The 25,120-nt window shown below is 33.6% G+C and overlaps 1 protein-coding gene across 1 annotated transcript; it reads right to left on the bottom strand.

Annotated features, from left to right (window-relative positions):
• Window positions 1-5,968: 5,968 nt before the first annotated feature.
• LOC124530481 (cadherin-23) lies at window positions 5,969-24,063 on the bottom strand. The gene is made up of 24 exons (XM_047104664.1): window positions 23,906-24,063; window positions 18,503-18,713; window positions 18,074-18,217; window positions 17,769-17,917; window positions 16,763-16,891; window positions 16,187-16,405; window positions 15,850-16,062; window positions 14,819-15,643; window positions 14,431-14,626; window positions 14,023-14,326; window positions 12,809-13,691; window positions 12,251-12,436; window positions 11,692-11,866; window positions 11,479-11,598; window positions 10,891-11,111; window positions 10,660-10,786; window positions 10,160-10,335; window positions 9,716-9,836; window positions 9,205-9,371; window positions 8,437-8,747; window positions 7,939-7,999; window positions 7,182-7,342; window positions 6,500-6,753; window positions 5,969-6,069 (listed from the first exon to the last, which is right to left on the bottom strand). The coding sequence occupies exons 2-24, from the start codon at window positions 18,711-18,713 to the stop codon at window positions 5,969-5,971; spliced, it is 5,454 nt and encodes a 1,817-aa protein (XP_046960620.1). The 5' UTR covers window positions 23,906-24,063.
• Between the last annotated feature and the right edge of the window lie 1,057 nt (window positions 24,064-25,120).

Raw genomic sequence — 25,120 nt, 5'->3', positions numbered from 1 at the left:
CAACAGTAACGTTAGTTCTTATTATTGTACAGAACCTCCTACGCGCTGCTCCCATTCGCACTTGGATTAGCTGGCCTTGAAGTAGATATTATAATTTATAATGAACTTTTTTATGCTAATCAATTGAATTAATTGATGCTCGTTTTGAACGTGTTTTCAATGTTACATAACATAAAATAATTGTACGTAACCGACGAAATAGTAATGTTTTGTAACGTATAATAATGTTTTTGCTAGTGGTCTCCTATTTGTTAAAATTCGACCGTAATTCATTGCGCATAAAATATAAAATGCTTTGATTCGAAAGATTCGTAGCCAAAATGAGGCTCAACTGAACGATACCTTGTCACTTCTGCAATAAAAAATATAAATGTAAATAAAATCGTTGATTTATTTCATCTTTGACATGACTTGGGTTGTCATTGATTGAATTAACGTAAACTATGAATGTTTTATATTAAATACATCCCACCAAAAACATTAAATGTAAAAATATGCCAAGCCTCTCGCTGCAGTCTTTCCATCGTAAAAAGTTTTAAGATCTCATAGAAGCCAAGTCCTATTCAAATTATTATGTAGTTATAAATTAACATTTAGTAATTGTATCAATAGTTTTCTTTATATTATTATTATAGTGACTTGGCAATGTCACGATGTTTTCCTTGACCGCCGAGCACGAAATTAATTATAAACACAAATTAACCCTTTCACCGCCAGAGTCGGATTTATCCGACAAAACATTTCGGGCTCATTCCGCCTGAGTCGGATTTATCCGACACAAAACGCTGTCTAATTTATATTCAATTTCTAAAGGTATTATGATGTTTTAGCCTAAAATATTTTTTTTTTTTCGAAGGTTTATCTATTCAACCTTTTATTTAGTGTTATAATTCACATTTACTATATCAAGAAACAAAATAAAATACTATTTCATTACGGTAAATTTACTAATAATATTCAGGAGAAAATGCGTTGAATTCCAACGCCTGTGTCGTATTTATCCGACCGTAGTGATGAGACACAATGTTAGAATTTATAAGATATGGAATATTTATGAACAAAAATATTGTATTAAATACCAAGTTATTTAATAAAAAAAGCACATTAAGTTATTGTTATTTAATAATGTGTTGTTTTTACTCTGTGTAAATATATATTTTTCTAAGAAGTTAGAGATTTAGTTATTTCTGTATGGACAACTATAAATGCAAATTCCCATCCCTAGACTGTGTCCATTTCGCTATTATATAGCCAGCGACTGTATCGGATAAACATGACCGTTCATGACGTCACAACTGAGTTGAACCGTATGGAACTTTTCATTAGTGTTGCGCGTGTTTTTGTAATAGTTTTATGTTCCTGTTTTAATTACCATGACGACTGCTGAATAATTAATACGGATTCTAGAAGGTGATGACGATGACGAATTTGTGTCAGACGAAGATTTTAATATTGATGAACAGTAATTATAATTTTTATTCATTTTTTTAGTTATTTTTTTTTTCGACTGAGGTAGGGTTAAAACATATCCGCCTCGAAGTATGGAGTAGCCCGACGGTGAGAAAGGTGACCAGAGCTCCTGGGGGGTGTTTGGTAATGCGCTTGAGGTGCTTTTAGTTTTTAGCGTTACAAGCTACGTTTGCTACCACAAGAGGTGCTCAAGGGAAGGGAAGTGGAAAGAAGAGCGAGTTACCTCGAAACACCGCATCCGGCAGAGGAACTAAAAATCTTCTTATCACACTTCGATGAAAATGAAACGGGAGATGCTGATGGCGAGGAATTGATGATCTTCACAGATGGCAGCAAAATTCGCACTGGCTCCCTACTGCTCAGTAAAAGCAACAAGTCATATAGCACAAATAATGACAGGACACAGTGGTTTCAGACAATATCTCCACCGTTTTAAATGTAAAGAAAACCCAACTTGCTCCTGCGATGACGAATCTCCAGAAAGTATAATGCATTTACTAACTGAATGCCCGAAATATAATATCGTAAGATATGACACTGAACGACAAATAAATAGTATAATTAACGAAAATACAATAAGCAAAGTAATAGAAGATAAAACAACGAGACAAACATTTCTAGAATACTGTACATACATCACAAAAAAGACGAACAAATTAAACAGCACCAATAGATAAGGTAAGAAATAACAACTAAGACAAAAAATCTGATAATATACAACAAGGAATAAAAAGAAACATAAAATAGAATAAAAGTTCTCCGACCACCATGTCGGAGGAGATATCTAGAGGTTTCATCGCGAAATACGCAAAAGGAGCATTAAAAAAAACCTACGGTTGCCACTTACCATCACGTGAGCCCTACGCTAGTTTGTCGACTTAGTTGTATAAAAATTATAATAATAATTGTAATAATGGTTGGGTCATGCCGGTCTTGATGTACTCTTTCGGCATACTCAAGTGGACTCAAAAAGAACTAGACGCATTGGATAGGAGAGTCCGTGTCCTGCTGACTACATATCGAATGCATCATCCTCGGTCTTCGGTGATGAGATTGTACATCCCACGGAGATGTGGTGGCCGTGGCTTTTTAAATGCCAAGACCCTACATAACCGTGAGGTGTACAAACTCAGGGAGTATTTTCTCCACACTGACTTGGATATGCACCGAGATGTAGTTACAATAGACAAGGGACTAACTCCGCTCTCCTTAGGCAAAGAGAACTGGCGCAAACCTGTAGTACTAAGTACTGAGAACCGCAAGGAAGTATGGAAGAGCAAGGAGTTACACGGACGCTTCTATCGGGCCCTTCATGGACCCGATGTGGACTTTATGGCGTCCGTATCTTGGCTACGGTTCGGCAACCTATTTGGTGAAACCGAAGGTTTTGTCTGTGCGATTATGGACGAAGTTATCATGACGAACAACTACCGGAAGTATATTGTGAGGGATGGCACGGTGGACATATGTCGGGCTTGTCACACTCCGGGCGAATCCCTTAGACATATTATTTCCGGTTGTTCTCGTCTTGCTAACGGAGAGTATTTGCACAGACATAATCAAGTGGCCAAGATTATCCATCAACAACTTGCACTTCGATACGGTCTTGTGGTATCAGAGGTACCATACTACAGGTATGTGCCCGACCCAGTTCTCGAGAATGGTCATATCACGCTGTACTGGGACCGATCTATAATCACTGACAGGACTGTTGTCGCCAACAAGCCTGATATAGTGGTGATAGACCGGTCAGAGCGCCGCACGATAATTGTTGACATCACCATCCCTCATGACGAGAATCTCGTGAAGGCTGAGAAAGATAAACAAATAAAATATCTTGACTTAGCTCACGAGGTTGTCGACATGTGGGATGTGGATACAGCAGTTATTGTGCCGATAGTTGTTTCAGCGAATGGCCTAATGGCCAAGAGCCTCGATCAACACCTTAAGAGGCTCTCGTTAGGTAGCTGGGTCAAGGGCCTGATGCAGAAGGCAGTACTCCTCGGCACGGCGCGTATTGTGAGGAAGTTCCTCTCGCTGGGGCCCTGACCACCGGTGGCTTGGACCCTGTTCCCGCCACTGGTTGGCCTCTGTATTTTATATTTTTAAATATATTTTATGTTCATATTTTATATTTAAAAATGTAATTATATATGAATGAAAACAAATTGTAATGTATCATTTTTTAAATTTTCAGTTCAGTAGTAGTAGAGTATACTGTAGTAGGTAAGTATGTATGTAGTTGTTGGTTAACCAAGCTCGTAAATACAATATCATTATCAGAGCGAAATATCGACATCGACATCGAAAAATTTACCAACAACCCTATTTGTTGCAGGTATTATTTATTGTTAAATTTGCCGGGCGCTGGGGGCACGCCAATTGATAAAAAGTCTGGCGGTGAAAGGTTTAAACACATATATATAGTGGTGCTTGCCTGGGTTTGAACCCAAAATCATCGGTTAAGATGCACGCGTTCTAACCACTGGGCCATCTCAGCTCGTGTTCATTTTATTTTTATATTATTTCTATATAATATTTTATAAACGTATTAGCTTTTTGCACTTCTTTGATATAGATACCTACATATACTTTGTTAGTGCCAAATTTCATACACCGCTCTCCGCGAACTTTTAGTCAAAAATGGTTACAAAGTTATTGCTTTACGAACTAATACTAAGATATCACACACTATGTAAACTAATAGAAAATGACTGCCAACACAGCAGAAATAAATTAATTGCAGATAGTGGAAGTTTATAAAAAGAAAGAATTATAAAACAGCAATATTTTATTATCTATATACAAGGATAAGTTTTACAATTATTCCTTAAGGAAATATAAAAAATATTCATATCGTTGTGACTTAGACGTAACCTCTTATTAAATTATCACAATGTTATTAAATATTCACTTCAAATTTGTAGAAACATTTGTACGAATCGTTTCGATTTCAGGGTCATTTAATTAATAACATACAAACTATGAAAAATATTATATTACATTTTATATTTTCATATATTCTGTAACCTTATGAATTAAGTATATTTATATTTATTATTTATAAATATGATTGGCAGCTCTATGTGTCGATAAGTCGATAGTACAACACTACTTTGATGTAGCATCGGCAAAATTCGTAAAACCGATCAAATCCGAATTAAGTACGCTATCCCAATTTATCAACATTTATTTCTTATGCGAATATGATCATTACACAAACGTAATAACATGTAATATATTTGTCAAATTGACACATCGATTTACATGATCTTCCTTTCTCGGGTAGTATTGACGTGAGAATTTATAGCGACGAATAGCGTCGAATGGCGCGATAGGGAGCAATTTTTGTTGGTTGTAAAAATCGGTAGTAATCGGTATTTTCTGAATTTGCCGATGCTACATCTAAATTGTGTCGTATTATACCTGTAGCACTATTCCGTAAGAGCTTCGTATCTTGTAAGAGCTTTGTATCTTACGCGTGAAATATAATCCGACATAAATAATTATGGTTACATGTAATTTAGATACTTGTATCCTTCATGCGATACGACTATTAGGATCATAGTCGCATATCACTTTCTAACACTACGATTGGATTTGTTCTTACAGAATTGCTCTATTGTTAGTGAATTCATAAAATCGAGAGTTCAAGGTAAACCACACAAACTCGCAGTAATTATTCATATAACGCAGTCGTTTACCTTAAATCTAAACACACATATAAAATTAACATTTATTTATGTATTACATTTTATTTAAAAACAGTAAAAAATGTATTCCAGATTTGAGTAGTTAAAAATAAAAAACCAAAACTTACTATTCATTAATAAAGGTACACTATTTTGTATTAGAACTACAATTAATTTAGTTTTGTCTAGTTTTTAATTTTAATCTCAAAATCATGTTTATAATAATTTGAAGCTACATTACACAGCTTTTGTGGGTATAATTTTTAGGTATTTATTATTTTGTTTTCTAGTTAATTGTGTTTTCAAAGTTTTCTTGCCATTATGACTTTTTTGTGACGTGCTCTTACGTACACATCGTTACGTGCATATTTGTGCTTACACCAAATAATCAGTCAAGCAGGGTAATATCGCTGAGTAAATATGCTTTAGTAAATACCACCTTAAGTAAAACACGTGAAACTCAAAATTAAATTTACAGATTTTTAAATATGTCTTTTTGTAGAATTGGAAAAAGAGTAAAGAATTCGATATACCAATTCGTTATTCACCATTACCTTAATTTAAAAGTTTTAATTTAGTTTTCCCTTTCATTCACTCGTATTAAATAATTCAGGAAATATATGTTATCAAGTAAATTATTCACGAGCAATGTACATTTTAAACTAATCAAAAATTGCAAATAGTTTGTTAAGTCTTATCTTTTAATTGGCTCATTGAACATGGAAAGAATTATCTATGTATAAATTTAGGCAAGTAAGTGCGCAATATGTATACGATAATATTACGTAATGGTTGTGTGGGGCTTGTCACGTGGAGTAAAGTGGCTCGGCGAGGAGGCGCGGCGCGCGACTCCCAGGAGGGGGTACCTCATGCGCGGCGTGTAGCGCGGCCCGCATGCGACTCTTAGCTGAACACAACATTTAATAAACTTAAAATATCACATATTAGTAATATTATATTAGTAATATTAGTAATTTCCAAGAAATTCCCGCATTTGTTCATTGGCTGCATAATAACAAATTCCAAGATCCGCCCCACCCCTAGACTTCCATACAATAAGGAAGTTGCATGAATTTTTAATATCATATCGATGAGCACTTCCACCACATATGAGCACATTACTTGTGGTCGTGAATCCATCGTAGCCGATACCAGAATAGTAAAATATTCTCTTCAGATATAAACAAGCGCGTCAGTGTAACTGACGTAGTAAATTGTAATGTAAGGGGCAGACTCGATGTAGCGAAAATAAAGTATAAACTTCACTAAAGGTAAATTTAAGAAATAATTAATTCGGATGCCCAAACAAAGCATCAGATGTGCCAGTTTAGTATTACCTCTGGAGCGTAGACAGCACAGCGCTATGACAGCAATGAGCGCAGCAAGCGGCAATGCAGCAGCTAGCAGCAGCAGTGCGCGCTGTGCTGGTGAGTGCTGCGTGCTACGCGTGGGCCCGCAACCCGCCACGCCACGCACTCCGTGCTCGAGTAGCACGGCTTGCAACTCGTCACCCGCAGAGCGCATAACGGCTCGAGTTGCTTTCGGAGTTAGAGCTTCACCCGTGTCCGTCTTGCGGAATTGGAAGCACGGCCTGACCGAGGACAGTATGTTATCATTAAATACTATGAAACAAAGTCGCTTACCGCTTACTGTCTCAATGTATGCTTAGAGCTTTAAAATTACGCGACGGATTTTGATGGGTTTTTTTTTAACAGATAGAGTGATTCGAGAGGAATGTTTGTGTAAATAATAAATACACAATATAGTAAAGAAACACTGATCATTTTAGAAGATTATAATGTGATGTGTAAACAAATTTTTTAGTAATATACTAAAACATTGATGAAGATCGCTAGTATATCAATAAATTTGAACTAAACGATGATATTACAACACAAGTTTCAAATAAAAGAAATTCAAGTTCACATTGCTGGAGGTATTTTGATGCCTGACACTGCTCAGTGGCATTTTATGTTTATGCCATGTGTATGCCAGGTTTTAAATTTAAAAAAAGCTCACCCAACGTTGTCATAGAAAGCTGCATGTGGAGCGTCGTGTATTTGCAGCTTTAAGTTGCGAGGTACAAGTATTTTCGATATTTTTTCCTTCAGTGAAGCGAGGCGGGACCGTCCGTCGGGTACAACCAGCCGTAGTAAGTCGCGCTCACGCACCACCACAACCTTGAAGGTTATATAAGAATATATAGCTATTGTTGTTGTTTTATTTTAAATACATTTAATATATATTTATATTAAACTTAATGATTACATTTAAAGTCGAGATGGCCCAGTGGTTAGAACACGTGCATCTTAACCGATGATTTCGGGTTCAAACCCAGGCAAGCACCACTATATACCTATATGTGCCTAATTTGTGTTTATAATTCATCTCGTGCTCGGCGGTGAAAGAAAACATCGTGATGAAAACTGCATGTGTCTAATTTCACTGAAATTCTACCACATGTGAATTCCACCAACCCGCATTGGAACAGCGTGGTGGAATATGTTCCAAACCCTCTCCTTAATCAAAGAGGAGGCAATTAGCCCAGCAGTGGGAAATTTACAGGCTGTTACTTTACTACTTTACTTGACTAAAAATAAATCTAATAATCGTGCTCTAAGTTTTTTTTACTTTATGTCGATATTTTTTCAATATTAGAATATTCACAACAATCACCATGATTAATAATATTTAATAGTTAAATTTAAATGTAACGAATTCATATATTATTATTAAGGTCTATTGATAAAATTATAGGTGTAATTAGATAACTTACTTCAGCTTGAAGGTCACTGTATCGGTCGGTTTCGTTAGAATTATTAGCGCGTACGATTAATCTGAAAAAAAAACATTACTAAATTATACAAAATATTCAAAGATATATTTCTTTAGCAGTGATATAATGTTTTTTTATGATATAGTTTGGTGGACGAGCATGTGGGCCACCTAATGGTAAGTGGTCACCATCACCCATAGACAATGACGCTGTATGAAATATTACAATTCCTTACATCGTCAATGTGCCACCAATCTTGGGAACTAAGATGTCATGTTCCTTATGCCTGTAGTTATAGTGGCTCCTTCACCCTTCAAACCGGAACACAAAAATACTGAGTACTGTTATTTGGCGGTAGAATAACTGATGAGTGGATGGTACCTACACAGACGGGCTTGCACTAAGCTCTACCACCAAGTAAAGTTATGTTACAGAATTACGACGAAAGACGTAATTAGAACAAAATTATTATTTAGAGAGGCTTCCAACTTCACTCACCTGAATATACCGTCAGCGTAATGTATCAAATTTTTCATAATCTTAATTTCCCCTGTCACGTTATTTACAACAATCACATCTGTTACGTTATTCGATGATTTCGACTTTATAGGCGACTCAAAAGTCATGTTTATGATTTTGTAATTTATAAGGAGTGCGTCAGGATCTTTGTCTACGGCCTTAACTGTGGCTATAACGGTATCTACCGGCACGTTAAGACGGACCCCAATCGTCATATTGGTGCTTTCGAACTCTGGCAAGTGATCGTCTATATCCAGTATCTTGATCACAACCTGGATTTCTGTCGGATCCTGGAAGGGAAAAATGGTCAATGATTTAGTATATTTCCATTTAATAATGGTAATAAACAAAAAACATCATAGAATTATGTCAAATACAATTACCATGTTTTATAAATTTTGAAAATCACCATGACTACATAGTATAAAACAAAGTCGCGTAGGTACCCCTGTTTTTTCCCTATGTATGCTTAGATCTTTAAAATTATGCAACGGATTTTTGAGCGGTTTTCTTTAATAGATAGAGTGATTTAAGAGGAAGGTTTTCGTACATAATACATGGACAATATTAAAGATATAAGGGTCGCTAGTATAAAATACATCCTGATACTAAGGTATAATATCAACTAGGATTATTTTCATCTAGGTTTCAATAATAAACATAATATAACAATACGAAAAACACGATAAGCTTTGTAAATTTAATTTCAAACAGTTTTAAGATTACCTGAATAATTTAAATACTTACCAATCGATTATAAGATTTAGTCAATCTCGGCTTGGTACCATATTTGAAGCATTTTACTGTAAGTAGTTGTCTTGAAACAGCCTCCCTGTCCAACCTCGCCGCCGCGATCAGAAGTGCTTTACTGTCATTAGTGCGTTGTATTTTAATCAACTCTAGTTCATTGCCCGCTGTAAGAGAAATTAAAATTGAGCAAGAGTTTGAAGTTATATGTATATGTTTGCGACTTATGAAATAATATTGTGATATTATTAATTTGTTTGGAATTCTTTACCGGAAGTGAATCCTCTTTTATTTATACTAATATTATAAATTAGAAAGTAACTATGTCTGTCTGTCTGTCGCTCTTTCACGACCAAACCATTGAACCGAATTTTATGAAGTTTAGTGTTAAGTAATGATAACTCTAAAGAAGGACATAGGCTACTTTTTTACTTAACTCATGACAAGTAACCCTCTAAAAGGCGAGCTTAGCCGCGGGTGACAGCTTATTATATATAATTGTTATATTTACCTGTTATCGTATAATCTATGGCAGCATTCTCGCCAATATCTTCGTCAACGGCTTCAAGCTGGCCAATCACAGTTCCAATCGGAACTTCTTCATTCGTAGCTATTAATATTGGCGGATCGTCCTTTAACAATGAAAATTATTATAATTATTTAACCTTCACTCATATATATTGATTGATGAAATAAAACCAAGAAAAATATTTCTTACTATTTCTAATTATTAACGTATCGATTTGAATATTTTCAATTTTACTTGAAAAGCAATATAATAGTTAATTGATGAGAAGTAATGTATGCATAGCTAACAGGTTTGTTAAATAAATTGTAAATTACTAATCAGAATAATATTGAAACTATGAATGAAATTGAATTTAAATTCAATGACTAAGAATTTAGTATACAAGTTCTATAACTAATATATGTAGGAATATAGTCAAAATCTTACCAAAGCTCTGGCGAATCGTGGTCGGTGGTCATCCACATCAGCCACCTGCACACGCACCACGCGTGAGGTTTGTTGAGGTGGTCGACCACCGTCTGCCGCCACCAGTACTAATGTGTACTGTGCTTGACGTTCACGATCTAATGTCTGACGTGTCGTTATTAGTCCTGTGTGTGGATCTGGGGAGCGATAGAATGTTTAAACATATTTTACTAGTATTTTTTATAGCTTACAAATAATCTGAAAGTTATACGGTATATTTGCAAACTAATTTAAATCTTAAGTGTATTTTACATACATTCATATCTACAGTGCTTTTTTGTACATTAAGCAGAGTAAAGTCAAAGAATTATTAATCTCTTAGTAATCAATTGACAGGTATATAATTTATTTTACAACTAGTTATCTACTATTTCATAAAATAAATTTAGAACATACAGAACCAGTGTTTCCTGAGACTTTTTAGGCATATATAAAAATGTAAGAAAATATACCAGACTCACCGATGGCAAATATTTTTGCGTCAGCATTGCTTGGTTGTATGGAGTACATAAGTTGCCCGGAAGGCTGCGTCGGATCGTCGGGGTCGGTCGCGACCACTTGAAACACCGTCGTGCCAATTGTTGCATTCTGGATAAATTTTTGACATTTAAATAATTCGTGTTAGATATTTGGTGGTCACTTTTTATAGAGTTGCGGACGACCTATGTCTTCGAGCAGACACACTTTCTTACCTCACTGACACTTAGCTCCTCCCCGGGCGCTGGTCTGATGAAAGCGGGCACGCCATCGTTAGCGCTGACGTCGCCTACGTACAGTTCCAGCGATGCGACCGCTTGGTGCTCGCCGCCGTCCGTAGCCGCCGCCAGTAAGCGGTAGGGCGCTGTTCGTCCGCGGCCTGTGAGTGCGGTATGCGTGCTCACCACGCCCGTGACTCCATCGATAGCGAATAGACCTTCAAAATAAAACTCAGCTATGTCTAGTGGTACCAAGCATTAATGCTTGAGAATTATGTTTGAGTTTGTCACTATAATGTATTTGAATCTGCAATAACATTATTTACAGTGAAATGTTACTTACAATTTCGAAATATAAAATATTATATTAATTACGAGTTTAATAGAAAAAATGGTTTAAAAATTACTTGCCAAACTCATACTTGTTGCAAACATTAAACAAATATCGAGAAATTGTCGAAAATGAGCACAAAACTATGCCGTTTCAAAATTTGTTTTTTAAAGTTCATCATTCAAGATAACAACTGCTCACTGTAGACTAGTACAACGAGTACGTTTATTTATATTAAAACATTTATTACTCACCATTAGCTTCCCCTTCGTCAAGAAATTCATATGTAATTTCACCACCAAGCCCCTCATCTGGGTCCGTTGCTGTTACCTTGGTAACTGTAAAACCCACTGGAACGTTTTCTGGTACAACAGCTAAAAAAGTAATTTTTAATTCACAAGACCATATTTCCATTTTTAATTTCATTTAAAAAATGTATCTTTTTTGTAGTAAATACTTCTATTTACCTGTATACAGAGCCTTTTCAAAGGTCGGCGTGTTATCATCTACGTCTAACACGTCTATCAGAAGTGTAGCTACAGATTTAAGACGATCACCCCCACCTTTAGGTGTGTCGAACGCTTCTACTTCTAATCGGAGAACAGATTGCCGTTCACGGTCTAACGTTTTGTTTGGGGCTACCTAAAAAAATTAAATCCAATTTGTTTTAAAATGTAAAAATCCTATCCTATCCTAAATCTAAATTGGATACATTTTCTGTTAAATTATATAAAACTTATTAAATTAGTTTGATTGTACTCATTTGTTCGAATTTTTATCAAAATTATTTGGCAATCATAAGAACACTCGTTTCAAATGTAAAACTTCAATTGATTCATAAAAGTTTGCTAATTGTGTTCTATTAATATTGATGACACTTTTTTGTGTTATATAATTTTTGTGTGCTTATTATTAGTCAGTGTCATCACAAGATATTAAATTTATAAGATTTTTATTACTTACTTACTGGCAGGTTTACTACTATTAATATATAGGATTATGTTTTATTCTTAATTTTAATTATACCTGAATTACTCCAGTGACATTGTTAATAGTAAGCAGTTCCGCATTGTCCCCTCTTAGTGAGTAACGTACATCAGCGTAGCCGCTTGTTTTATCATCCTCAGTTAATACTGCATCGTTGTCTATAGCTTTCACCGTTATTATCTGATCTGGGTGTTTTATTGATTCTAGAACACTCACTTTATAAAGCTGAAATATAAATTATAAACATTTAACATTCCTCAGTATTCAAGAAATTTGTATACGCAAAATATATGTTAAATCAAATCAAATCAAAATAAACTTTATTAAAGTAGGCTTTTACAAGCACTTTTCAATCGTCATTTTATAATTAAGTGAAGCTACCGCCGGTTCGGAAAGTGGATTCTACCGAGAAGAATCGGCATGAAAGTCAGTAGTTATTCTTTTTAACATTTAAAAATACAGAGTCATGTTAGTTAAATACAGTTATTTAAATTAATATATCCTGCTTGGAAGTCAACAGGTATTATAATAAACAGAAACAATTTATGTTGTAAACAAAAGAATCGTTATATGTCAATGAATTGATAAAAATTGTACCTCTTTATCAAAAACTGGTGCGTTGTCATTTAAATTCACAACTTCGATTATTATTTTCGCTGTGCTATGTTTACTACCATCGTTACTGGTAGCTTGTACAGTAAGGGTCAAATTTGGATTAGTCAGCTCTTCGTAATCTAGGTGTTTAGTCAAAACCACTTGCCCGCTTAAAGGATCTACTTGTAATAAACCAGTCTGCGAATTTATTACTTTGAAATTAGACACCATATGACCTGACGTTGGATCTTCTGCCATTAGTACGAGTACGGTACTTCCAATAGGTTGATCTTCTTTTACTTTATGATGAATTACAGGATTAGAACCAGTCCAACCTGGATTTGTAAACTGCGGATTTTTATCAGCATACGGTTGTATATATATTGTGTGTTCCATTATATCAAATTGCTTGTCTTTATTTATTTCTGCATTAATATCCGTTACTTTTACGGTAAGAATTATTATAGACGTTTGACTATAATCTAATTTACCATTAACTAATATTTCACCAGAATCTTCATCAATTTTGAAAATATTTTTGTAATCATATGGTGAATTTGGTTTTAATTGGACGCCTGCTTTTGAAAATGCTTTAATCGGTTCAATGAGGCTAAATTTAAGTTTTGCGTTTAAATCGGAATCATAAGCATTAATTTTAGTTACAACATCATCTACTCTAGTTCTTTCAGATATGTATGTTGTTGATTCAGTAACGTTAAACTTTGGAGATTTATCATTAACATCCTGTATGGTTACAAAGACGGTAGTTGTTGCTGTTTCTGGAATTGGGATGCCACTGTCTACTGCAGAAACTATTATTTCGTAGCGGTCTGGATTTACGTCTCGATCGAGATTTGAATCATTGGAAACAGTTATCAAACCACTCCTGTAAAAAAATATTAAATTTTAATTTGAAACGTAATGGTTCAAAAATTAACATAATATTGTTTAAGTAGTAAAACATATAACAAATATGCATTGAAATGACTTTTTAGTTAGAAACGCGGCTTTTTGCAAGACTACCTGGGCAGGTACCAGTCACTCTTCAATTATTCTACTGCCAAAGAGCAAAATTTAGTATTCTTGTTTTGGATGGATTGTTAATATTTCTTACTGATCTGACAATACCTATCTCAATGGTAACCACTTACCGTCAAATAGCCATTTACCCGTCCACCAACCGAAACTACGTAAAAATATATTTACTTATTTCTTACCGCTCATTAATTACAAAATTATCCTTAGAGCCAGATACAATATGATATGTTAGTAGATCGTCCAAGCCATCCGGGTCGGTAGCTACAACTGTAGTAACATTTTGTCCAGGCGAGGCATCTTCTCTTATACTGGCTTTATAATTCATCGGATTAAGATCGAATGTAAAATCTTCATTGCTTTCTGGACTTCGTTGATTGACTATATATTTGTAATGGTGATAGTTTCCTTTAAATGTCGGTCGCTGATTACCAGGAACACCTACTCTTATATAAACCTTCGTTTCGTTAAATTTTGTTGGTTTTCCTAAAAACGTGGTTTATTAGCAAAAGACAAGTACAACTAAAATTAACATTTTTATATCAACATAGTGTTCAATTATATCACTTTTATTTTAATCATTTACTTACCGTAATCAGTAGCTCTAACCACTAATTCGTACTGTCCTCTTGGAGTGTCCATCGTTTCCACTTTGTTCATAATAGTGATCTCTCCTGTATCTTCATCAATTGCAAACACCTTTCCTTTGTGTGCTATGCTGTTATCTGATTCCAAGGAATATCGTACTCGTCCACCACCTTGAGTCGGACCATCTACATCAGTTGCCTAAAAAATATAAGTTCTTGTAAATAATTGTTCGAAAAATTGGTTGCGGATCTACATTAATGGAAAAAAATTGTATTTTTGACTAGAAGAAGACAATTATTTAAACAATAATATAAAATATAGAAAAAAGATATTTTATTAACAACTTATGTACAAGTATAGTGTAATTATTATTGAAAAATAAAATCTCACCCGTACTACTAGCTGTGGTTCAAAAGTAGTAGCACCATCTCTGATAGTACGACTATATTCCGCAGCTTCAAAAATAGGTGCGTTATCGTTTGCGTCTAGAACATCAATAAAAATACTCGTCGTTGTCCCTTTCCCACCGCCGTCTTTGGCAAAAAGGGTTAGACTATAACTTCTTTGTGTTTCGTAGTCTAATATATTTGCTACAAACAATCCTCCGCTATTTTTATCAGTCTTAAATAAATGTGATCCAAATCCAGTAAGAGAATACTCAATTTCTCCAAATATACCGTAATCTTTATCTGTTGCTTGTACATCACCAATTTTAAAATCAACTGGAGCACTTTCGGATACGTTAAATTTATATTGTGGTTCGTCAAACACAGGAGCGTTATCGTTAACATCTAATAATTTGATATTTATTCTCGCAGATGAAAGTTCTTTATTATTTACTGAGGTGACAATATCGAAATTAAACAATCGCTTATCTTCGTCTTCGATATCATAATCCAATTTAGATGAATCCTTTACTTTTATGCTGATAGGAGTTCTTCCTTCACCATGGTCTGTACTAATGGAGAAAACGTCCTCAGAGTTAAAGACATTGCGTAAACTCAAATCATATCTACTATTCTGCCCTAAGTCATTATCTTCAACATATATTGATAGACCGGGGATTGGACTTCCATTTTCAATATTTTCAGGTATCGAAATGTCAAATACGTCTCGATTAAATTGAGGTATATGATCGTCAACGTCTGTCACTATGATTGTTACTGGAATGACTGTCGAATCGGATGGCACTTCATTGTTAATTAATTCTGTGGCCTGTAATTATTAAATTAATCAAAATTATCGTTACGAGAAACTTTTCTAGTATTTTAATTTTATTTATGGTTGATCGAGAAAAAAATAGCAAAAAATATTTTAGTAATGCTAGAAACTAAAGACAATCATAAAAGCGTTCTTATTGAATATAACTCGTGGTTCATAGTTATTAAGTTACTGCTGTATAATAAGTAACACTTTTTTACCTTTACGTAAAAGCTATAAACGCCTCCATTTTGCACAACTACATCGCTTTCTCTATCTATAGGAACGTCCGTTGTCACCAGCGTGGCTCTTCCAATAGACCTTTCCGGGTCCAGCTTGAAGTAATGTAATATGTCGCCCTCTATAGTCAGCAACACGGGACGTGGGTTAGCTGTGTCCCCATCTTTGGCTACGATTTCCATTATGCTTGTGTTCTAGCAAATAAATATGATTTAACCAATGCCACAGGGCTTTTCATTACAAATAGTTTATTTTTTTAATCAATTAAAATTTTTATTTATTACAGAATCTAGAAGATTAACTTGTCTCAATACTTACAGGTGGAGTATTTTCAGCAACTGTTGCAGAATATGGCGCATTCACAAAACCCGGAGGCTGGTCTTGGACATCTCGTATAGCAGTTGATACACTAGCTGTGGCTCGAAGAGGTCTGTCAGATGCGTCTGAGGCTTCCAGTGATATTATGTAAGCTGATCGACTTTCAAAGTCAAGTGGTTTCGCTAGGAAGATTCTGACTTGGTATTCGTTTGGTGTCACCTTAAAAATGAACGAATAAATTAGTACCTGCTTTTTTTCCTAGCACGTGATAAGTCCTTATTTAGGTAAGTTGATTATTGATTCCTACTTACCGGCGCGAAATTTATAAAATACATTCTTCCAACTGTTTCATAAAAAAGTGAAAATACATACATACTACACTATATAAGCAACCCACTAAATTTCGAATCTGTAGGTGTTGCAATGCGTGAGATTTCGTGATTAATCAGTGAATGGTATTTCTCTTTTATATGAGTGAATGTAGATTAATAACCATGCAAAGTTTAATATGCATAAAAATTGTCAGTTAAACATTGATAGTAGCAATATTGCAGCAAATTAATTTTAAATCTTTACCATATCTGTAACAATTCTGAAGACAGAACATGCTTCAGCATCGCTCCCTCTCTCCTTGGCAGAGCATATTACTTTTATATTTGCGTTTTCACCTTCGTCTCTATCAGTCACTGTTATTTTCGGTGATACCTGTAGATAGAAAGCATATTTTCAAGAGTTACTGTACGTTAGTTTGAATTACAATATTTTATATAACTTAGCACATTTGGGGAGCAAAACTTACAACAAAATATTATACCAGTTCCACCAAAACTAGTCAGGTGAAATTTTGGGCAATTTTTTGGTGGTGGTGACGAAATAAAATGTTATACAAAATTTTATTTGATACAGGAAGAACTAGCGCGCACTGGTAACTTTTGTCACGGTGACTGTTTCGTCACTCTTGTCAATTCCGTGAATATGTACAGATGCAGACACAAATATCACGTCGTAATGTGCGCGCACCTCCATACATATTCATGGACTCGACAAGAGTGACGAAACAGTCACCGTGACAAAAGTTACCAGTGCGCGCTAGTTCTAAGGAGACGAATTCAACAAAATCTAATGTTTGAAAAAAAAATATCGTATCAAATTTTCCAATGTCAAAAAAAACATGTCATATACTCTCATAACTTAGCAGAACAAAACTAATTGCACCAGTCTGTACACAAACATAGGCGCGAAATTTATTCCCTCAATCTCGTATTCCAATAGACAGTTCGATACGATCGAAGATAGTTCAGACAAAGTACTAACAGTTTTACGTGCTTTACAGGCCAATTAAAACTACCATCTTTAAAACTTCTATCTGCTACTGAGAATTTTCAGACACAATAGACCTAACAACTCTTTATAGTACAGATGTTTTACCCAGAACCTGAAGAAGTTCTGTCGTTATTCTCAAAGAAATCGGGGTCAGTATAAGCTCCAACATTTATCGCGCTATACATAATTTGTATTTTTCTTTTAAATTTTATTAAATTATTTCTAATAATGCATAGAATTGGCATATTGAAAAGTTCACCTCGATTTCAGTTCCAACGGGTGTTGCTTCACTTATATTGACAATGTAGGGCCTGTTGTGAAATATAGGCGGATTGTCGTTCACATCTCGCACTGGGATGACACGTCGAAGAGATACTGTGTTGGGTTCGGTGTCTTCCATACCTTCATCTGAAATGTTTAATTATTATTTTAAAATATTTGATTTGTTTGACCATAACAAGCAATAAGATTCAAAGGCTAAAACAAAATCACAAAACGAAATAAATATATAATAAAAAAAAAAAAAATTTAAGAATATTTAAATATAAGATTATAGGTTCCAACCTGTAATACTGATTATGACTTCTAGAGTAGATTGCTCCTCTCTATCTAAAGATTTAGCCAATGTGACGACACCAGTTGCAGAATCCACACTAAAGTACTGCCCCGATATGGAATACCGTAATGGGCCATTTTCTGGATCTATGCCTGAATAAAGTAAAATATTAACAATGACTAAAAATACAAGAATTAACAACTTATACATAAATTATATGACCAAATTATGAGTTCAGGATACACACAAAACGTGAATTTTTAAAACGTGACGTTTTTAGAAATTTGTTCAAAGCTGTTTGATATGGTGTTTATAAAATACTTTTAAAATTAATTATTTAGTAAAAAAAATATTACGAGTTTGATTATACTTAATACAATACATAGATAAGGATGTTTCAGGTTTAAAAGTTTTAAAAGTTTCGGGTTGAAATTTACCTTTTAAATGATAAACCGGCGTTCCCACAGGTGTATTTTCAGGTAAACTAAATTTTGACATATCCCCAGTCTGTGGGATGAAATGTGGCGCCCTGTTTATAACTTGAGCCACACATAGTTGTAACAAAGAAATAATCAACAATATTATCAAAGGATTTGGTTCGATTAGCACCGCTGCCACTTTCCGCCGTTGAAGAAGTATTTCAGCCATCTAGAAAAATAAAAATTACATATTAACTGCATGAAATTATTTTTGATAAATACAAGTAATTCAAATAATAATATACAACCATTTTTAAAATGTTTTTATATTTATATTTTAATAACATGATTATGAAAAGTACTTTCGGTGCCAACTATAAGCAATCATGGTAAGCCATTTTTTATTCGGATATTAATCGGAGTAATATAGTCAAATAATTATACATTAAAAATATAATCTAACGAAGTCGACGGAATAGGTCAAGAGCTCGTCACTAAAATATCTACAAATGTCGGAACTATTCTTACTATTCAATTTGTCGAATTATAAAAGTGTAATTACAATACACTTAAAATAGCTATTGTTTAATGGAGCCAGAGGAAATCATATATCTTGGCCTTGTCATTATAGCGCATAACCGGTATTTTGTTGACTAGAATTGAAAGTGGCACAATTCCATCACTTGTCGCATAAGTAACGGACCCTTGGATGCATATGGAAATTTAAATGTAGAGTTAGATTCCTTAGTTGTATACTAAATGTTATATGTACCTTGTATATACGTATATAGATATAAATAAATGATATTAAATCTCGTTCGAAATTCAAATTCCAATATTGGTAATATTTAATCATTCGCGTTGATTATTTTAGGAACATTTGAGTGTCGTGTGATAGTTTTAGATGTTTATTATATAAATGTTTTGTAATTTGTAAATATTTCTAAAATTACGTTATATTATGTTCATATTTTATTATTGCTAATATATATTTGTCAATTTTGTTGAAATTCGATCTACATTTTATATTATAATCCTTCCTGCTAGTAGATATGTAGTTCATTATACGTAAATTAAGCTGCCATGCATCGGTTCGGAATGGAGACTCTATTTAAAACTTACAAGAAATATAATATGCAGTTATTCTATGATTCAGAACCTTTTTTATTTTTTTAGGAAACCTTCAGCTATAAGTATTATTTATAGACCAGCCGTTTTATGTCAATATTCAATTTTAAATGTTAACCCTGATTATTATTATAGACATCTACAATTGCAGAAAAATGACTTTCTTTCATATGATAAAAAGGTTATGTAGTTTTATCAACAAAGGGTAAATAGAATTTTAGAAAGACTTACCTAGATTTTGCTAACTAATTATGAGGTTCATATATACAGTTAAACAGAACCGGCCCTTAATTAACAGCAATCGGTTAATTGGAAAACCGTTTCGTTTTGCAATAAGCTCTAATCAAGCGAGTGGCGTTTCGGTCAGAACTTGTACTCATTTTGTTCAGTTGCGTCGGAGTAATAAGAATACAAAATTCTTTGGTTACATAGTGGTCAGTGTGGTTTTTTATCGACATAGAAACCATTGTTTACGTTTACCATTATTTATTCTTAGTTATTATGTGAATCTTATCTATATATAATTTTACTAAAGATAAATAGTAAAGTAATAAGTAAAGTAACAGCCTGTAAATTTCACCACGCTGTTCCAATGCGGGTTGGTGGAATGCACATATGGCAGAATTTCGATGAAATTAGACACATGCGGATTTCCTCACGATGTTTTCCTTCATCGCCGAGCACGAGATGAATTATAAACACAAATCAAGCACAGATGATGATGATATAGTGGTGGTTGCCTGAGTTTGAACCCGAAATCATAGGTTAAGATGCACTCGTTCTAACAACTTGGCCATCTCAGCTCCAAAGATAAATGTAGAACTATTATTAGCAAGTCTTGCACAGTGTAACGAATTTCTTTTTCATCCTTGTCTTTATCTATGTATATTTTACAATTTTATGGGGACAATGGATTATGGTTTTATTGGTAAATTACACATAATATATCTCCTAGTAGCTTCATAGAAATAATTGGGAGGTGGTTAAAAGTTAACATCATGAAGGGTTTCCTATTCGTCCGATGAAAATCATCCACAAACATTTCCACCAAGCCACCATCGTGATGGAATATACTCCAAACCTTTTACTCAGTTTCACCCCAAAACATTTACAGAACATTACATACATCTACAGGCTATTTACTAGACTTTACTGTTTTTGCAATCACACACATTTTTCACATCTGGCAATCCTATCATAGCGAATAGCTATATATAGGTATGTTATATATCTACGAGTATAAAGTTGTGTCACCTGCGTTCTCGTGTATTTCGCTGCGTATGCGTTTTACGTCACGTCTTAAATTTCCTCATTTGTAAGCAACTTAATTTGATATCAAAATATCACTCGATTCAGTTCATTATAAATTAAGTTTGACTTCAAATTTATATCGTATTTTCTTATTATTGCTCAAAAAAGATTGTATATCATCCCGAATGATACTGGCTGTACATTAATTTATTCATACATTTAGAGTAGTTTCGTAGTGTTTTAGTATTTCTTTCTAAATTTAAAAATATGCATGTCTCAACCGTTTGCGGAAACATTTCTTTAACGCTTCAATTAACATGCACACCTCGAAGCAAAACAGCATACCTAGTTGTATTCTATTATCGGTATTATATGTCTTTTATTTATAAACTTATGACATTTTAAATAAAGAAGTATTATTTTATTACATTAAGATATTATCGCGAAAAATTAAGTAATTTTTAAAGAATCGTTAAAAATCTTATTTTAATTTCTACCCAGAAGCCATACTCTATCAGAAGAGCTCTATCACAATGAGAACGCTAACATCTAGTCACATAGAAAAATATATTAAATTAATTTCATTGAATGAATACGTAATTAACCTACTTAAATATTTTAAGCTATTTCATTATGTTACATTCATAATAAGTCCGCTTTCATATGCAATAATAATATTTATCGAATTATTAAATAATAAACCATGCAAACTGAGGAAGAGGGCTTGCACAACGCAATCCCTCTCCGCTATGTGCATCCATTCGTCACTCTATGGTCCCATTGTATGGTCAAACAATACTGAGTATTCTTATTCGTGTTCCAGTTTGAAGAGTGAGTGAGCCATTGTAGTGTACAGGCACAAGGAACATCTTAGTCCCCAAATTTGGTAGCGCATTGACGTATTCTATGGTTTATATTTCTTACAGTGCTAACGTCAATGGGTGATTGTTTCCATTTATCTCCAGGTAGTATAACTATCGGTCTGCCTACGTACTTAAAATATTAAAAATAAGTATGGATTAAAATGTCAAATGATATTTTTATTACGAAAATAATAATTATTGTTTTCCTTGTTCAAATTAATTAATAAAAACAGTGATCGCGTCTTAAAAATACAATATTTCGATAAAATAAAACATAAAAACCAGCAGTGCGAAACAATCTCTGAAAGGCTTTTTGATTTTATTGTAACATTCCCAAGTAATTACATAACCTCCAATTCAAATTATCTTTTATTAATAACTATAAATAACTATGTCGAATGGAAAATGTTCCTTAATGGTTACTCGTGAAGGTATGATTTTTTACCGATGCTTAGTACTTTGACCTTTGTGTAAAATTTTCTAGTTAGTATACTACTAATGTTTGTACGTTCACCTTTTTATTGGAAGAATATTTGAGCTAGTTTAATTACAATCATAAGGAATACAATAACTTAGATTGTATGATTAGCAGTGTATTGATTTTATAAGAAATGGTTTATACTGCTAAGCTTTCGCTTTTCGCCATATAAGCGAGTCTTGACTTAGTAAAGTAAAAAATGAATACAAATCATTTAATTTTTTAAACTTAGAATAATAATAGTCTTATGATACAAATATTGGTATAGTCGTCAATAAGATTAGACTATAAAGTTAAATAAAAATTTATATGCATTTATCAAATTGTAAACGAAGCCACTATGTTCACGTGTTTATATGGCGGTAACATATGTTATGTATTTTCATAATTGATAACAAAGATAAATATTAAGAAAGATCTATATGTGTGGAAAACCATGCTCAGCTTCCAAGCAAAATTAAAGATAACTATAAAAGTATATATTTGCAAACGTCTGTTTGTATTAAACATGAAAAAGAAAACCTTTATATAGACTCATATCGCGAAGTAATAGTTCATAGAAAATGTACATTTTTCAATATATAATGGATACCCGCATAATGTATCAATATTTATCACAAAAAATATCTCGTCACCAAAAAAATCACCTAGTTACTAACATCTTGTTCAATGCTTTATTGAATTGGAACTACCTATATCTACGTAGAAATATATAAAATGGTTGACGTATGTCGAAAAGGTTGTTTGTAAATTTTTTTATTAGGTCATATGTTCGTGAATACAGCTCAAAGTCAACTACTGGTTGCTTTGGAAATCCTCGATGAGTATGAGTGATAATATTTTTAGGTAAAATAGCGTAACTTTCTTCTCAAGTAAATAATTTTTTTTAAAGATAGCATTTTGAGTTACCTAAGCCAACCTTTACGTATAATTGTTAATAGTTCATTAATTTGTGTCTTCAGACCTATGTTTACGTACACCATGAACACATTCATAACGGCCTCCAAGTCAGTGAACTGTAGACAATGGTGCCGTGAGAATTGTGTAAATTGGATGTTCCTCGATATAAGATACTTTTAGCAAGATTTATTTTTAATTCATTTGTTAAAATACAGTTAGCACATTGCACAAAGTTCTGAACACAATTTATTTATCAAAAACAATTTATATTATAATTACTTATTATTTAATAGAAGGAAAAAATATTTATATAAAACTCCTTAGTTCTAATACGATGTAAGCAAGCAAGTGAACTGTGTTCATACAGATAAAGAGTTCAACGCGTGCGAAGTAGTGGTTTTTAACTAGTTTTTATTAATTAGAATTTACAGGAAATATTACTAAATGACCACATAGAATCACGAAGATTAGTCGAAAATGTTGGATAAAGTGTATTCATAATTATTTATGAATTGATATTATTCAATAAATGACATGAGCGACACTTTGAAGCCTTATAACTGATACATATATTTTTATTTTGAATAACTCAAGGTTTGTGTGTCATTTATTATGCATTAATATTTTATTTGGCGGATGCTCTTCTAAAGTTCTATTTTAATCGTGTCAATACTAAATTTTAATTCTACAATATAACCTTGATGACTAACCAATACGTTACGCAAAGAAAGTTCCGTGTACACACACCTTTACTTAACTGTCATATTTTACTGTTATAACCCAAATCCAAGAGGTACGTACCTTTGTCCGAATATCACAAAACACACATCACAATCACATTTTACACAAAAACATTTAAACACATTATATAAAACAAATACGTAATAATTATTTAAAACAATCCATCTTTCGTCCAACAAACATCGAAGTCAACTCCGCTTAGTTAATAACATTCTGTCAAAAACTTGCACCACCGGTCCTTGAGACGCAATGTGTTCTGTATTAAGCTCTTTCACGCATATAGGCCTGATGTATTAACCAAAAAGAGACAACAATGTATTCTCGCGTCCTTCTCAGACCATTGCAGATAGCGCCTTTTTGCACAGGTAAAAGTAACGGGGTATTCTCTTAAGATGTGAGCTGAGATAGAAATTGTATATTACTATAGTTGGAAAGAGATAGTCTTATGGTTGGGTCATGTTTATAATGGCGAGTGAAATAGTTGCATTTATAAGGTCATGGGAGCGAAATATTTATTGTATTAAGACAAATCTTTGTTACATATATGTTTGCAACAATTGAATTTGTATGTTAGTGTCTTTATTATTAAATAAATTCATTATTGAGTGTTCGACAAAGCTTCCTGAGTAAACATCCTCACATCATACACTTGTCCGACTTCACAGCAATAGCCTTTACTGTATCATATGGTATAAGGTAGTAGAATTTTATTATGAACATAATTTAAGCATTTCGCGAAAGCTATTGATTGACATGGTTTTGTGCAGATTCGGCTCTATCAAAATATCATAATTACTATATTCTGTCTCGAATCTGGAGCTATAGGAACTGTTCTTGGTGGTGGAGCTTTATGCAAGCCCGCCTGGCTAAGGAAGACCCACTTATCAGGTATCAGATATACCAACAAATGTAAATATTTAGTATTGTCATATTCCGGTTTGAAGCGTTTGGTGAACGAGTCAGCCCCCAAGGTTGGTGCATTAGTTATGTAAGGAATGGTAAATGTTTCTTACAGTAGTACTAGTATCTATAAGTAGTGACTACTTACCATGAGAATTTGAAAAAAAGAACACAACATCTTAATTCCCAAAGATGATTAATTATTAGTGTAGGGAATAATTACTACTTTTTTATAATTCTAATATGTATTGGTGGTTGTTACAACTTGCAGTTGACCCATTTCTCAATTTGCCTGATTTAAAACGACTATAAAGCAAGTAAAGTCGTTGGTCCTGCTCATCGATTTACCCAGAAGCGGCTCTAGATTTTGTGGTG

The sequence above is a fragment of the Vanessa cardui genome, chromosome 6, assembly GCF_905220365.1.
Source record: "Vanessa cardui chromosome 6, ilVanCard2.1, whole genome shotgun sequence".
Lineage (NCBI taxonomy): Eukaryota > Metazoa > Arthropoda > Insecta > Lepidoptera > Nymphalidae > Vanessa > Vanessa cardui.
This window is presented reverse-complemented; position numbering and strand designations above follow the sequence as displayed.

Coding starts and splice junctions, on each gene's coding strand:
- LOC124530481 (XM_047104664.1), bottom strand. CDS start 18,713: ATGGCTGAAATACTTCTTCAACGGCGGAAAGTGGCAGCGGTGCTAATC. Junction 11,867..12,250: donor ATGTCACTGGAGTAATTCAG/GTATAATTAAAA, acceptor TAATTTTTTTAG/GTAGCCCCAAACAAAACGTT. Junction 6,754..7,181: donor GCTTTCTATGACAACGTTGG/GTGAGCTTTTTT, acceptor GTCCTCGGTCAG/GCCGTGCTTCCAATTCCGCA.